General features: G+C 44.7%; 1 protein-coding gene across 1 annotated transcript; it reads right to left on the reverse strand.

The window, feature by feature from the left end:
* Nucleotides 1–75: 75 nt before the first annotated feature.
* On the reverse strand, nt 76–15188 carry CX3CR1 (C-X3-C motif chemokine receptor 1). Its single transcript, XM_064416848.1, has 4 exons — nt 11601–15188; nt 10265–10336; nt 6538–6626; nt 76–1688 (listed from the first exon to the last, which is right to left on the reverse strand). Exon 4 carries the CDS (start codon nt 1672–1674, stop codon nt 613–615), a length of 1062 nt encoding a protein of 353 aa, XP_064272918.1. The 5' UTR covers nt 1675–1688; nt 6538–6626; nt 10265–10336; nt 11601–15188; the 3' UTR covers nt 76–612.
* Between the last annotated feature and the right edge of the window lie 2032 nt (nt 15189–17220).

Raw genomic sequence — 17220 nt, forward strand, 5'->3', positions numbered from 1 at the left:
CTATAAACACAGAGTGAACAGGTGACACTAAACACATGTTCAGAAATAACTCTTTTTTTTTTTAACAGTGGGACTTTATTGCATATGAAAGGACAGTTAAAACATTTGTTGCAATCAATAACCACAAAATAACTTCCTTCTGTATATATAGCATCAAAAATACATCCCTTTACTATCAAAAATATTTCCCTCTCCTAAAAGTTAGTCACCATTCATTAAAGAGATTTCTCTTCCCTTATAAAAAATGAGTTTAGGTCTATGTACATCAGTATCACATGCACATACACTGACACATGTGCCAGTGGTGGAACTGTTCAAAAAGTTCCCTACCCTTAAATTCTTCTCCTCTTTCTTCGCTAGGCATAGAGCACTCCTTTTGTGTCTACTTTCCCTCTTCCTTGCTCTTGATTCCATTCTATGTCCAACACTGACATATTATATGTCTTTTGTTTTTAAAATCTCTGCTGTTTTAGAATATTTAATCCTTAACTAGAGGTATGTCAGTAATTCAGTGCAGCCTTTAAGGTTCTTCATATGGGTAAATGCAACCCCTCAGTGGCTGCTATCCCTGCAGGAGACCCCTATTGATACATTTCTCCTTCTGGGACCCTTTTAGACGAAGACAGAGGTGTCCTGGTCGCTGGTGTTCTGGGTTATGTTGCTGTTCACCACACTTTCTGCATAACTAACTGAATGAGAGACCTGGTAGTGACTGCAGGGCCCACAGAAACACAGGAATGGACAGTACTTCATGCAGACATGATAAAAGTATTTCCTGAATTTTTCCCCAGCAAAGGCATAGATGAGAGGATTGAGACAACAGTGACTGAATGCAATGGTTTCAGTCAGGTGCATTGCATAGTCCAATGACTTAATTTGGTTGCAATTTGTGAATAACTCATAGTGATTTAAAGTATCCAGAAAAATCAGTACATTGTAGGGGAACCAAAACAGAAAAAAAACCACCACCACAATCAATATCAGTTTTATGGCTCGTGCTTTTTTCTGATTTTTGCAGGATAGGAGGGTTTTGATGATCCCACAGTAGCAATAGAATATGATACAGACTGGGATGAAAAAGCCAATGGTGTTCAGCTCCATATTGCAGAACACTGGCCAGATGTTCTCCAGCTTCTCTGGGAAGACAGCAGTGCAGTCATTTTCTATGAGCTGGGAGAACACAAAGTGTGGCACTGACACTAAAACCGCTATTGCCCACACTCCACAGGTTACAAGAAATCCATGTCTTACCGTTCTGGATTTCAGAGAATAAGTTGCCCGGACAATGGCCAAGTACCTGTCAACACTGATAACAGTGATAAAGAACATTCCCCCAAAGAAACCAATGTAAAACAGTGAGGAAACAGTTGTACATGCAATAGTCCCAAGGGTCCATCCACGGACCGTGTTGGACGCCCAGAACGGGAGGGAGATCACAAAGAGAAGGTCAGAGATAGCCAAGTTCAGGAGATAGATGTCAGTGATGCTTTTTTTATTGCCTTTCACAATGGCAAAAACCACCATTAGATTCCCTGTGAGGCCAAGGGCAAACACCACGATATAAAATAGTGGCAGAAATATGTTCCCAAACTCTTGGATGTCGGTTTTGTTGCAGGAGAAAGCATGTTCATCGTAAGTATATTCAGCTGTGGTTTCTGCATATGCTTCTGTCATGCTGAATTTGCTGGCTAGAGGCAAAATGGAAAGAGTAAAGAAAATAACATTAGAGTGATCTTGTATGTGCTGTGGTAAAATACTGAGGGACTGCATCAAGCATGCTTTGGGATTTTGTCACTATTTATTTTAGTGAGGGTTGTATTACTGTGGAGCAGATGATAATTATGTTATGACAAAAGCCCAGACTCTGCTATTACATGTACTTCACTGAAAGTTAACTCTTTAGGATAAGAAAAAATAATTAATGAGAATTTCAAGCTCCTAATTACTGAAGTGCGGCAGGAGCAGCAGCAAGTTGAGATGTGGCTGAGATCTGTGCATGTGGTGCATGGCAGCACCACGAGCAAGGCAGGTGCTCTGTTAGTCTGTGGGCAGTTCTTAGCAGGAAACAACAGTTCACAAGTAGATGTTGAGCAGATTCAGTGCCTGTCAACACCCCAAGAGCCCCATCTCCCCCTCTCACCAACTCTGGGCTGGAAGGGTTCAAAGCACCCACTTTGGCCAGGCCTGAGATGATGCTTGCTGATAAGGGAGGAGCAAGTCTGCACTGAGACATTGCTAGCAGCAAGCCCATCTTTTATGAGGCTTTTCTAAAAAGTATCCTATGATCAAAAAAAGAGAAAATATATTGACCCTTTTCCTTAAGTAACAAAGCATCTCATGACTGCTCCTGCTCTGGCTGTGGGGCTGGAGCCAGGAATTCACCGTGACTGAATCCAAAGAGACTATGAGGTGCAGGTGTGTGACTTCTGGGCTCATGGGTCTGCACACCCAAAAACCCTGAGCAGCTATCATTTCATCTCCTCTCCTTTGGGATGTGGTGCTCAAGTCTCTGCAAAAATTTCTGTTTGCAAGGAATTAAAAATCCTATAGGAGTGCAGATATTGCTGTATTTGGTCGGCTCCCTGGTTAGGAAAGAGCTTGGAAGTATCCATTACTTTGTCTCACTATAGGAGATGAAAGAAAGTGAGTGTGATATGTTGTGCAGAAGCCCAGGGAGGTGATAATAGGCTAAACCACCCTGTTAAAGCTGAGACCAAAAGAAAGGGTCAGTGATAACCAAACTGTGACTAACAACTACCCCTTGGCAACATCTTCTTACAGGAATCCCCTGCTGCCTGTACAGAAGGCACTCAGGTCAGTGACCACAGGCTGTCTATGTTTACATCTCCTGTTAGTGGGAGATATAATCAGTACAGCCAACAAAGAGCAGTGCATCCTCATCCAATACAGGTCAGGCCAAATCTGCTTTAAGACAAGACAGACTGCTTTCCAGACTGCTGGCCACACTGGTGAAACTTTTTTTCCCAAGTATAAGGCAACCATGGACACACTGCTCAGTAGTAGGTGCTGATGGTGCATAGCTACTCTGACTCACTTATAGCTAAGTGATTGGAATCCACATCTCACCAACAGCAATAGTTTTTATACCTTCTGTTTCAAATAAGCCACGCAAGATTAAACACGAAATAAAGACGTCCTCAGGTGTGAGACAGTTTTCTATGACATGGTGGTAAGTACAACAATCTTCCCCATGAGCAGCTACTGTGACTATACTGACATTTTCCCCTAATGCCACATTGCCAGAGCATAGTTTGTGGTGTTGGCTGTGAAGTTGTGGCCTCTTATTTTGTAGCAAGAGTGTATTTTTGTGCTAGTTGGAAATGCATGTTCTCAATTTTAAAATATTTTTTAACCTGAATGTTCTAACACTAATGATTAGTGCCTGCAGACTCTAGAAAACATCTTTGTGGTTTGCACAGGAAAAGTGGGCTAAAAAAGTCTGTCTCAGCACTGGTAGCTCTGGGGCATGGGCACAGTATGGGGAAAGCTGTTTGCAGCAGGCAGGCACACCCACGGGCAGAGCGGCTCTTGCAGTATCTATCCACTTGGACTGGGAGCTGAGTCCGCCTTCAGAGTCTGTCCAGCCCCTGCCTGTCAGCCCAGTTCAATTCTGCATCCTCTGACGCCAGCAGAGTTAAAGGGATGCAAAGATAGAAAAGCTTAAGTGCTGGGGCAGAAGCTGATAGCAATTGCAAACAAGATACTTGTTTTCTACTGGTGAGATAAATAAAGAGTTGTCATCTCTCTACCTGCCCTGTTGAGTAATACAGATATGAGCAGGAGACATCACACATAATCTCAATAACACATCATGTTCTGCCATCCTATCCTGATTTCTTCCTTGCTTTCTGAGACTAAATGTATGCAGCAAAAGCAGCAGGGTACACCAAGTGTCCTGTGCCGAGTATGTGTCACTCTGTCAGCCCTCCCCAGCTCCTTGCCACTGAGCTGTCACTGCACCCATCTGTGCACCCAGAGCCTACGCCTTTCTCTGCGGGCTCATGTGCTCCACAGCTGGTTCTCCACTCATGGAGCAGTAGCTGAGGACTGCAGAAGTGACTGACTGGGGCAGGAGCACATGGCATCTAAGACACTGGGTTTGGTAAGCATCAACAGGACGTGTCTCAAGAGGAGTTTAGGGATAAGGTGTAAAGGTGAAACAGACAACTTTCCTCAGGGGAATAAATAGCAATACCCATGGAAATCATTACTTAATGTATTGAAAAGAAATTTTTGCCATGATGGTGGTCAAAGAGCAGGACAGGGCTCCAGATAGGTCATGGGATCTAATCTCTGGAAGTACTTGAGACTCAGCTGGCCCTGCTCTGTGCATGGGTTTGGACAAGAGACCTCCAGAAGTCCTGTCCTATCCTTGTGACTCTGGCAATGCCAGACAGAGATCACGCTGTTTCTGCAAACCGCTCCAGCTTCTTCTCTGCCAAGTCAGCTCCTGTTTCAGACATGTCATTCCTGGTGTGACAACCAGAAGTCTCATCAGATGAAGAGGAAAAAACTGATCGAAGCTTGCTTATATCCCCTTAACACTTTTGCTAATTATGCTGTCATCCAGAGAGGGCTGTTTGGTGGTGCTTGCCTTGACTGTCTGTGCTGAGACAGCACAGTGAAATCCCTGCTCTGGAGAGAGGGAATGCACATTGCTTTACTCTCCTCTCAAAGAACCTTGAGCTATGCTGGTTTTTAACATACTTGCTCCCTTAATTCACATTGATAAAGACAGCTTGTCTGTCTGGAGAATTTCCATATGTGTCCATAGAAGTCACTGTGCTCTGTTGGACACAGAACATCACACACACATAAGGAAATGCAGCTCCCACCAGGGGTTAGCCCTCAGGTCTGGCAGAATTCTGCAAAGACTTCTGAATGGGCTTTGCCTGGAGAGAAACTTGGGCTTGGGAATGGCCACCTCCTTCACTGGAGAACATATATGAGGAACTCCTGTCCTTAGTGAAGTAAACAGAAACATTGCTTGTGCTGGGATATTTCCTGAAATACCTTTTCAGTCAAGTAATCTCTAGCTTACTGATGAGAATCATTTATTTCTACAGTAGCAAATTATTTCCTTTACCCTTGGATGGGTGCTTGTAGGGCCTGTGGTACCTACAACAATAGGAAGGGTAAGATTGTGTATTGTATGTCCGGGGGCAAGCAAGGACTGCACTTACCAAAATGACAAAAATTGGTGTTTGAATCTGCTAGCAGTCTGTGGTTTATTCACTGTCTATCTCCTGGATTTCATTCATCAGCAGTCCCTCATATCCTTCCACCACCACTCATGCTGCACAGGCAATGCCACCAGCACTATTTGAATATTTAGCTCTTCTGATACCACTTTGCTCAGTTTCAGCTGATGATTCTCAGTAGATGGGCTGCACATTTCAAAGGGCTTCCAAAACCCAGCCCACACCAGATAGGGATAATGTGTTGAAATGATATTGCCCCTTAAAGAGAGAAACTTAGATCTGACCATCCTCCATCCTTTCCTGTCACATATTCTCTGTCAGCCTCTCAAAGTCCACTGCAGCACATGCTACAGGTTTCTCACCATCAGCTTCAACACGATTTTCCCTTTTATGCTTACAATAAATGTTCACCTAAGGGATAGAATGAACTGAAGAGTGTAGAGGACACAAGAGGACTGCTAGGCTTTGAGGTTTCTCCACCAGATATTTTCCCTTGCTGACTACAGGAAATAGTGGATTCACTTCTGCTTCTCATGGAACTGCTCAACCACTTTTCTCTCTGTCCGGATTTCCCCATCGATTTTACACCCTGCTCTTCACAAACACTTCTGCTCCTAATCATGTTTACAGCTACCTCAAAGACCATAGTCTGCAAGACCAGGACCCCTGTTTCTCAACCCAACCACCATGTGAACCCCATGAAATACAGAGGGAAGTGAAATTGTGAGAGGTCTGCGAACTCTTCTACGGAACAGAAGTTGCATTTCAATCTTCAAACTACACTGGCATCAGGCTAGGTGACATATGAGCAAATCCTGTTTATATATCTAGATATCAGATATATCAGGTTCTTTCCATGTGTCATCCCTGGCACTTCAGCCAAGTGCCATGTTAGAGGCTGTACTGCCAAAAAGAGAGAGATCTACAAGCAGTTCGCCTCCCTGCGATGCCGCTCCTACCACCAAATTAAAAGAAGTGAAAACAATGACCAAATCCAGACCTCTGTTAGAGGGTCACGCTTCAGATTTGCACAATATGCTAATAAAAGTATTTCAGCCTCAGAAAGACTTTCACACCTTAATCAGCATTTCTAAGTGATGCTTACACACTTTTCTCATGCTAGAAAAACATGTTTTCAATGCACACTGAATAGCCTGATGAATCAGCAGGCCCTGAGAAGCTGTAGGCTTTGTGAGAACGCCCATGAAACCCTACAGGTGTGTGTATATCTCTTTTTCACCCTTAGATCTGAGCTGCCACCACCCTACCCAAAGATAAATGCTTTTGCTTTTTTTGAATTTGCAATTACACCCACCTGCTTCTTACCAGCTGGTGATTCTCAGCAGGAGCACAGGGATGACCTCAGGCACCTCCAAATTTAATGTTGAAGCTATGGTGGCACTTCTAACACACAAAAGAAAGAGATTAAAGTAAATAACCAGAACTGGGTGAGAACTAGGAGGAGATAGCACTCTGGGTAAAACTTAACCAGCCTGGCCAAGCAGCTGCCACAGACACCTCTACCTGTGGTTTAGATGACACACCACCCAAAACTCAGGCTTAGGGTTAATACATTAACCAGAGATGGGGCCCGGTTGCTAGTCCTATTCCCTGCTAGTTCCTGTAATTCACTTACTTTATTTTTCAGAGCAGGATGGTTCCATGCATAGGCAATGGCCTCTGGAACTGGTTGGGATCATGTTAGCCAGGGTCAAAAGCAAGCCCATCCCACCAAATGCAGTTACTTTAAATCTTAAATTTCAGTCTTTCATTCAGTCCTGAAGTGGGGAGATGTTCTCCCTATTCCACCTCTACATGCAGACCTTTGAAAGTGGGAAGCAAGGTGAGAGGGCTGATCTAACCTAACCTTTAACTCAGGCAAAATGAATTTAAACTGTTAAGGGGAAGAGTGCAGCTAAGGCAAATCTGTGTGGCTTTATAGAAGAGGATTTTTAGTTTGGGCATCTGATGGGATTGCAAGGTTGAAAAAGGGACTTGTGTGGGTGAGTTGGAGCTCTGACTTGCACTACATGCTTATTTGGTTATCACGTCTCCAGCCCAAAGAAAGACCAACAAAGCATTGCAATGGGATTTGGAACAGTCAGATATCAGATCTCAAAAGGCAGACATTATGGAGGAAGACTTGCTGAACTCAGAGTATTTCTTGTAAAATGTCTGTGGAAATGACAAGTTGAAAGCCACAAACTGGTGCTTTCATCATTGTTCTGAAAGCACACTGGCAATGAGAGCTGGCAAGGGCACATGATAGAAGGGTTACAGGAGAGTGATTCAGACAATCTGATTAATCTGGGGATTCCTAGATGATTCACATTGGCCCCAATGGAGACAAATGTAACACAAGTAACATGCTTGGCAGTTAAACAACATGGGCCATGTCTCAGCTGTGGGGGCATATCTGAAAGGAAACTTGACTGCAAGAAAAGCTGATGCAACCCTCAGGTGTTAAAAGAGCTTCCAGATGGGAAGGAACAAAAGAGGCATGACTTTATCATTATCATGTGTTAATAATCTTGCTCATTATTTGAGTGGGATTAGCTGTCCATAACAGTGATGCAGGGAAATTCAAACCAGAAACGTGCAAGACAGGAATAAGATTAATATTTTTAACAGTGAAAGGCTAATAACTGGAACAGACTAGATTACAGGAAGGAAAAGAACATTTTTGTGTGTCTCAGAGTCTTCACTTCAAGAGAAGGTATCGGTCTGGGAAATGGATTTAGGCCAGACATAGTGGAGAAGCTCAGCAGGAGAGTGCTGGATAAAACCCTACAGCCCTTCATAAGCAGGGAGGCAGACCAGGATGGGGCACAATTCTCTGAACAACCATGACTCTCTTCTGGTAATAAATGACTGAAAAAGCTAAACTCTTTGAGCTCTGTCCCACACCAGCTAGCTCAAATCTTAAATGGGATGTGAGCTCTGGAAGGAAGCAGGATCCTGTGAAAACCATGGAGCAGCTGTGGTGTTGGGTTAGCAGTGATGCTGTCATAACGGCTGTGGAAAGAAAGCAGCACAGTTTGGAGATATTGCTATTAAATAGCCACCCTGTTGAAACCTGTGTATTTTCCTAACTAACCAGTTCTTTTTTTTTATTCCTCCCAAGCTTCTGAGTGTGGAGCAATGCCACATGCTCGCTGTCCCTCCAGTTCTTCCTTGATGAGTTTAAGGTAAGGGAATTCCTTTCTTTGGTGTTTCTTCTTTCTTCTGTCATTTACTCTCAGATCAACTAGACGATTACTGTGTCCCATCAGAATTCTGCAAACCTAATAATTGCTTTTCAATTTGGGTGATTTAATTTATGGAGGCTTTCCCCAGTAATTTGAGGATAAGTTTTTTAAAAGCAAGTAGTTCTCTGGGATGCTTTGTTATTGAATTTTCCAATTTAAGGTGAAGTTGAAGGGGCAGAAACATGATGCTGAGGCTTTCAAAGAATTAGGCCACCTTAAGTGTCATAAGTAAATGACTCAGAAATAGGAGGTGATAAAACCACTGCTGCTAAGAATGACTGAATATTGCAGAGGTCTTGCATCCCCTTACAAATGGTATTTATGTCAAAAGCTATTTTAAAAATGCCAGTTTCCTGATCCCATTCTACAGTTTTTACACCAATATCACAAACTAAATTAGAAGTAGACACCACTACCTGAAAATGAGAAGCATATAAATCTACAAACTTAAACCAATGGTTTTTGGTGGAAAAATACATTTGAAAAGATCAGATTTTGATCATGGAAGGCAGGAGGAGATAATGCGCAGTCCAAAATCCCTAGGGTCCCTCTCACCTTTGCCTAGGGCATAGTTTTGGAAAGTGCTTTCTCAGTGATGGCCCTTGCATGCCTGGAGGTAACAGCAAGTAATCAGAGCACAAGATTTATATTAGCCCATCACATCAAAATTAGGTGTACTCATGATTTATAAAGAAAAACTAAAAACATGGACTTTCTCCAGGATGTCTCTGCCAATGTCAAGGGCTACATCACCTGTCCTTCAGAGCAACAACAGGGGTATTATTTTGAACAAGATCTTAGCCTTGCTCCTTCAGTGCACTCAGAGTGTTTGTGCTGCCTACCACATCAAAGCAGGCACAGGGGACTGAACCCAGACATCCTGGGCACATCCTGCCCCCAGCAACATCCCCCCACTTGCTGGATTTTGCTCCACCAGGCAGACTTGCTGTGAGCCAGTTGGAAGGGGCAGTTTCACCAGAGCAGCGTGTGGTTTGCAGGGGCCAAGTTAAGTTCTGCCAAACTCCTGGCAGCTCACCTCTGTGGTCGCTGGTGTATTTATAGAAAGAACTGAAGCTTTCAGTGGTTTCAACTCAGCACTGGGGAGACAAAGACTCTCTGAGGCTGACAGGCTGACAGGGTGGATATTCAGGAGTTTTGGTGCCTGCACACTTAATGGAGCAGGAATAGGTTCCTGTTTCAGGGCGTGACCAAGTCTTTTGAGCATGTGAAGCTATTTCAGAAATGACTCCATGCATTTAGGAAAGACTTGACAGTATGATTCAGACTCCCTTGTCTCCCCTGCATGTTAAAATTGAGGTTCAAAAATCACTGAAATGGTTCTGAAATTTGCATCCATGTCTCTCAGGGTGGTCTTGATCTTATGACCAGAAGCAAGGGAGCTCTGCAGAGCTTCTGCAGACTGAGAAGGTTTCCCAGCAGTGTCCTGCTCCCAGGGATCAGCCAGGGGATAGGGAATTAGGTAAATGGTGAGTATTGTTGTAGGGCAACATTTATTTTGGTCCTCACAGAGGCTGGGGAGCACTTTAACTCAGCTACTGGGGAAGCAGTGGCAGAGCTGAGGGTGCAGGTGCCCTCCCAAGAGCTGTCCCCGGGGAATTGGATGTTTGGGGCTGTCATCTGACCGCCAGGATCAGGATTTTCCTGGAAAATTTATTTCACAGTTATTTCTTCTAGCCTGTAAGTTCCCCTAATTGCCTTTCTGCTTGCACAGTTGCTCAGGCACTCTATTTTTTCAAATGTATAGCTGACCATTTTGCCAGTGTTTTCTCTTACCTGCTCTTCCTCAGTATATCTTTTTCCCAGTCTTTCTCTTCTGAAGCAGCATTCAAATTTCTTTTGTATTTTCTGTTGAAGGGACAGCAAAAACAGGTGATTATTTGTAGCTATGAGCACTGTTTGTACTTGTTTATGGTTACTTTTTGCTCAGTTCTCTCACTGCCTTTATTGTGGCATCTATTTGCTTCCTGCCCCCCCACCCCCCTTTTTGTGATTAATAATTTCAAATTGCCCCAGCATCCCTGAGAAATCAGAGAAGGGTCTCCAGCAGTGGGAGATCTTTTAAATCATCTTCTCCATCATGTCAGAGAGCAGAGCACATTAAACCTTCTTGATTATGTATGGATGAGATTTACTTTCTGGAGTTGCCAGCTTCTTCCTGGGAATATCAAGCTTAGAAGTTTTTAATGGGATTTAGTCTCAATTTATTATGTGTTGTCTTTTGTCAAATTTTACCTTTTTCTTCTCCCTTTTGGACTTCTTCTGCACTGCCCACAAGTTTTTGATTCATCACGGTTGCCGTCTTTTATCCTCTCACCCAGTTCCCTGCCTCTGTCTGCACTGCCTGCACACAGGGCTTGCCCCAACAGACCAGATTTTGGAAACCACTGCTGTGGATCTGTGTTTATATCACACAAGTACTCAGTAGGTTGCCACCACTGTGGCATTACCCAAATGTCTCACCCAACCGGCAGACATCTTCATGTAACGTCTTTCCTGTGGAAAGCTGAGTCACAGCAAGATCAAGTATGTTATACAGAAAGGTAAGGGTTTTCAAATGTCTTTAATTTCCATTGCTCTCTTGCTGGTCTGTCTGTATCAGACACTTTCTATTGACTCTACCAGATTTTCTTCTTTGGGCTATCTTTCAGTGCCAATGATGTTTTGGATGTTGGTTCACTGACTAAAACTAGAAGCAAGCAATGCTGGTGAGTTGTGAAATCTCTGCAGACATCAAAGAAAAAACTTCTAATGAAGTAGAAGAGCTGTATCTCCTTGGTCTGTCCTTCTAGGTTAATGTTACACACTAGTCATATATCAGCATTTACTAACCTTGAGGATTTCTATCCAGGGTGAATATTCCTCTTACTTCAAGATGCCACAAATAATTAGGGACCCACTAAAATTTATTTGCTCTGGTTCACTTCGCTAATAGAAGTGCTTCCCTTTTTACTTTCACAGTTTGTAAGCAGTACCCACATCATCTTTACCCAAATTAAATATCATTTAGGTTCCAAGCACTAAGCAGTGAAGAATTTCCTTAAGTTCATGAGACACCATTTTGTCTCATTTTGCTCTGCCAATTTATAGGGAAAATATAATTGTCTCTTACCTTAAATCACAGCTGCATTGAAAACCAATGATTTCTTCAAGCTGATCCTGTTTGGATTGAAATGTATGTTTCCTCTTCTCTAATGCCCATGCCTACATGAACGTGTTTGCTTCCTGGGCTGAGCTTTGGGGCTGAGCTGAGAAAGCACTGATGTGCTCTGCCTGGGTCCTGCTGGCTTCTTGTGAAATTGTCAAGTAGGATGCAGCCACTCAAAGGGACAGAAGCACTTACAGGGGACAGGATTCGCACAGAGGCAGAAATGCCTGAGGTGCCATGACAGCATGTGAAAGCTATCACTCCCTTAGTTTCCCCATTCTGTGCAGAATGAGACATTTTTCACTCAGACACGGTGTGTAGAAATACAAGTTTGGTACTTGAGCTGTGGGGATTCAGGATGCAGCACAGAGGAATACAGATATGGGAGGGTAGAAGGTGGGGCACAGGCTGGCACTGGGGAGCCCCACAGCTCTACACAACTCACTGATGGTCAGATAAAAAATGCAGATCTGGAGATGGCAAAACCAGGTTTAGTGGTAACAGAGAGAACAAAATTAGCATCTAACATACATAAGGGGTATTGCCTATCGTTGGTTGTGTATAGACCAGTGAAGAGAGAGGGTATAGAAGCATGTTGGAAACCATAGAAAAATGATCCAAAACAGATCCTGGAAAAAGACAGAAGGAAAATCAGGGTGAACATTGCACTCATCCCAGGGAAGGACTGACAGCTCTCTCTGACACCTCACTTCACTACAATCATGAGCCTTAGGACCCAAAGCAGCAGGGATAAGGGTGAGATAACACAAAAAAAAATTGATAGAAGTTATGTGTGTGCAAAAAATTGAAGCTGCAATAATGTTCCTGTTCTTCTGCAACCAGCAAATTTAAACTGATAACAATTGGAGCCTTGAGAATGCCATTGCACTCACAAGAAAATCTTGGTTCTAGCCATGACACATTGTGCCCCTTCTTAGCCTGTAAACAAAATTATAAGCATAATGTCTCTCTGCAGCCCAGTGGAGTCATAGGGTTTAAAATACTGGGATGTTCATAAATCAAGGACCCCTCTTGGTCCCTGACCTGAGCATCCTGCTCAGGGTTGCACTATGAGTGCAGCACAACTGGGATGCTGCAAAGCACATTGCCAGGCACCACTGGGGCACAAAAAGCAGTTCCTCTGGGGTGGAACGGGGCAGGAGGCTGTGCAGTGGGGTGTGTTATGAGAAACAGACATTGCATCCAGCTGGCTGCTCTACCAATACCAAGGCCCTCCAGGACACAAGGAGTGCAGTCCTGGAAGCACCCCCAGGTACTGCCCCTGCCTCAAAACTCAAGAGAGAGTAAAATGCCATCTGCCCAAAGACAGAGTTGTGCTGTCTTCAGGCAGGCTGACCTTGGTGGGATTTTAGGGGTGGAGAGTATCTTCCAGGTTGCCTGAGCTGTTGCTTGTGGATTGATTAGCAAGTTGCCCGGCAAACATCTTCATGTAAGTTCAGTTCTGGTATTTCTGCCACATTTGTGGTTTTTACTGTGTTATGCTTTATCTAGCAAATATTACACCCTCAACTACAACTAACACCCTCAAGCTACAAAACAATGTAATTAAGGTCAAACCACGGGCCTCCAACATCAACCAAATTATGCAAGTGATGTCAGCCAGATGGGCCAGGACAAGCACCTGTGGAAATAATCAGGGAACTGACTCCTGGATAGGTATTAGCTAAGGACAGCAAAGATACACTTCTAGAAATAAAGTTTAAAGGGTAGGGTATTATAAAGTGCCAGAACAGTGGATTTTCAAAACTCACCTTTTTCTCTGACAAGTGTAAGCAAACCTCTTTAAAAACAGATGTAAAGCACTCTGCACTGTTTTCAGGACAACATCAAAAGGCTGGTTTCTCCCCACACCCTGAAAGTAGGATCTATGACTTCTCAAATTATGAACTTTTAACTTTCAGAAAGATAATTTCTGGTAGATGGTATTAAGGAAATGTTCTCATTGTGCGATGACCATGAGATTCAGAAAGTTGAATTAAGGTTTCCTCAATGCCAGTGATAGTCTGATACTATCAGAGCAGCACTGCCCTGTCTGTAGAGGTGCTGTTGTCTAGAGGACACCCAAATCTAAATTTGTTTCTCATGTCCTCATGGGGACGATTAAGAGCTGTGTCCCTCCATCCCCCACCTCCCTCAGCCTTGTAAAGAAGGCACAGATAGATCAGTAGGAGCTTCCCCACTGGGTACTGCACATGCCAAGCTGGTTTGCTGCTGCCTTATAAAATGTGGGCAGAACCCATACAGACCCGGCCACCCTCACCTTGGTGGGCACCCACTCCTGGGTCACCAGTACTCAGCACAGTACCTCTGGTGTAGCTCTTTGCAGGCAAAACCCTTGAGAAGGGGGGGGTCAGGACTTCCCATAAGTAACAGCAGGAGAGGCTGTCCCCAGGCATTGCTTACCTCCTCTAGCAACAGGGCTTTTCTGAAGGTGGTCATCAACCTCTTCCTCCTGTGCTGCCCAGAATTTAACTGGAACCAACGGAGCAGACTATAACCCTCAGAAAGAAATTAAGTTTGCCACGTTTTACCCACACAAGTTTTATCTGGCAACTTCAATTAAAAAGAAACCAAGTCAAGCTGACTCATAGAGATCCTCAGCAGGTGTCCCTGGGAGACACAAAGGCTTTCTACTGTATTCTGCCATGACTGATAAACCTAGATAAGAGGGCTACTCATTATTATGGTGTGCACTTGTAGTGCGACATAGACAGATGTGAAACCAATACCACCTGAAAGACAACTGCCACATCAACCATATATCTGCTCTCCATCTTTAGCCTCTGTTCACACTCATATTGAGGACAGCTCAGGAATAAAAAATTCTGAGGAAGCTGCTGAAAAAACTTTCATTCAGGTTCATACAAAATGGATGAAAACATCTTTTGTTTCTCCAAGCTAAAACAAAAAAGACATTGCATCCCTTGTAACCAGAGAGACTTTTCCTAGGAAGGGCTTGGTACAGTGTGCTGCTTTCCCAACTGGGAGGCACACAATTTTACAGGAAGAAATTGAGAGTAGAGGATGTATGTGCAAGGACACTGTGGGTAAAGAGGGGCAAACACCCTGTTCTTTTAAAACCGTCTTCCTCTGAGTGGCCCTCCAAATTTGAAAATTAATTTCTCTCAATACCTGGGAAGACCAGAGGTTCTTCAACACCACTGGCATCTCCCACTGCTCTGTAGAAAGGCTACCAGGTCAACTTGGGGAGGCAGGGTTCTGCACAATACCACTGGCAAGTTTAAGCTTTTTGGACTGAAGCACTCGGTACAGAAATGTCTAGTCTGAAGGATCAAAATGCTGCTCTCCCCAGCACGTTCTGCTTTTGCTGCCACGGAGGAAAGCCTGATTTGGTGGTGATTTTCTATGAAAAGAGGCTCTCCTGGATCTCAAGAGTTTCACTGTAGTCCCTTCTGCAGGGCCAATGGGGAACAGTAGTGGCCTGGGGGTACCTGCACCATCCTCCCAGGATGGAGCCCCTGAGTCCCGCAGGAGCTCTGGGATGCAGAGCTGCCCTGCTCGGCACAGCAGCGTGACACACACCATAGCCATGACTGCACTGACCCCTGCTGGACATTTTTTTCTCTTACTCTCTCCAAAATTGTCATCTTTTCTGTCAGCTGGGTAGAGGCGCTTCTGAAGGTGCACCCCTGCCACATCGGCGTCCTGTCCCATCCATGCTGCCCTGCAGCAGAGCCCACCCGGCAGCTTTTGGTGCAGATGGGAGCACCAGCTGCTCACACACAGACACACCCAAAAATCACAGACATCATTTCTGTGCCTCACTTTGGAGAGAAAACCCAGCAGAGAGCCTCATCCCTTCATGTCACTGTTCTGCAGAGATACAAGAAGACAACTGAGCTCTGGTGTCTTTCCAGCCACCAGTGGGAGATGCATTTATTCTACATTAAAAACGTGAGGATGCAGAAATTACCCAGGGAGGAAGGGAGAAGTTATGTCTAGGGATTAAAATGTTTTGTCATGAGGCTGCTAAAGGGAAGAGTGACAGAAAGCTGAATGCTTGCACAGTTTCTACAAGCAGAAGGAGTGTGGCTCAAACAGATATCAAAAAATTAAGATAAACATTTGTTCCCGCATTAGAAATGTCACAGAAGGGATAGAGGCATTGAAACAGTTTAGTGCTTAGGCTCACTCATTCCTTGGTGACCCCACTGTGCTCCTGAGCTCCAGCTGTCACACAGATATGGTGCTGTCCTGCCCTGGAGAGGTGGCAGAGGCTCAGCCAGGTCTCCTGCAGGTGTCCTCCTCCCCTGGGATAGGAGATGTGCCTGTGAGTTGCTCGGACCCACCTGTTTCAGGGTGTACCTGAGTTACACCAATCACTCAGTGCATCATGAGGCTGCCCTGCTCTGGAGGTCAACTCCAACAATAACAAGACCCAAGAAAGACGGGAAGAAGCCTTTGGCTGGGCAATCACATCCTTTCCCTCCAAGGCTCATCCAGGCAGGAGGAATGGCTGCAGAGACACACTCCAGCAAGTTGCTGTTCAAGATGCTGAATAAAGAAATGCCTTTCCTCCCTGCTCCCCCTCCCCTCTCTTTCCCTTGTGCTGCTTATGAGAGCTGAAGCTGTTGGGTACATTTGCACCAGCACCACCCCTCTCTCTGCAGGGCTGCAGCTGAGCACACTTCAGGGAAGGGTGGTGCTGGGGACACAGAGGTGTGAAGAGACAGTGGTGCAAGATGTGCATGGTACAGAGACAGATGCAGACATAGGGAGAGTGGAAATGCTGCCTGCCTTGCAGTGAGCATGGACAAAGAGCCAAGTTGAATACCTGAGCATTCAACTCACTCTCAGCCCAGTTGAATACCTGAGCATTAGGGAACAAGACCTGTTTCCTCTACTCCGTGTTGTATAGGAAAGGCAGCTGGTTTCCAAACATTTCTTGCTACACAGATCTCTTTACCTTGCTGCATGCTGCAGTCAAGGTTGGTGCTGACTCAAACACCAAGGGCAATCAATACTTTTGCAATGTCCTGGCAGTCTGTGTTAGGCCAGGGCTCTGTCCTTCATTCTATCTGTCCATCCGCACATTCCGCATGCACATTCACACCTTCTCTGAACTCAGGCACATCCTCCAAGGGTGCCAGGTGAAGAAAGGGATGAATGTCTTGGCAATGCAGGCCTGCATGCACATCACACATTCATTAATGTTAGTGGGAAATCTGCCTGGATATCGGAGCATGGGGAGGAAAAACCATTTGCTGAGGTGATACAGCTGACGCTGCTTTGCTTGGTGGTACTTTTCTCTTGCATAGAGCTCATCCAACGTGGTAAATCTGACCCAGCTGCTGACGCCAGCATTGCACTGGCTGCACTGGCTGCTGGAAAGCACAGCAGAGCTGCAGGAACACACGGAGGCCCGGAGAGCTATGTGGGGTCAGAATGAGGCCCCAGCAGACGCACACGTCAGCAGAGGCTGTAGGAACCCAAATCATTGCTATTCTGTATTCACAGTGGGGATTTCTGTGACCTGTTTCCGTACATTTTGGCATTTCAGCCAAGTCAGCAGAAACACAGATTTACCTAGAGCAGAAGCACA

The sequence above is a fragment of the Passer domesticus genome, chromosome 1 (assembly GCF_036417665.1).
Source record: "Passer domesticus isolate bPasDom1 chromosome 1, bPasDom1.hap1, whole genome shotgun sequence".
Lineage (NCBI taxonomy): Eukaryota > Metazoa > Chordata > Aves > Passeriformes > Passeridae > Passer > Passer domesticus.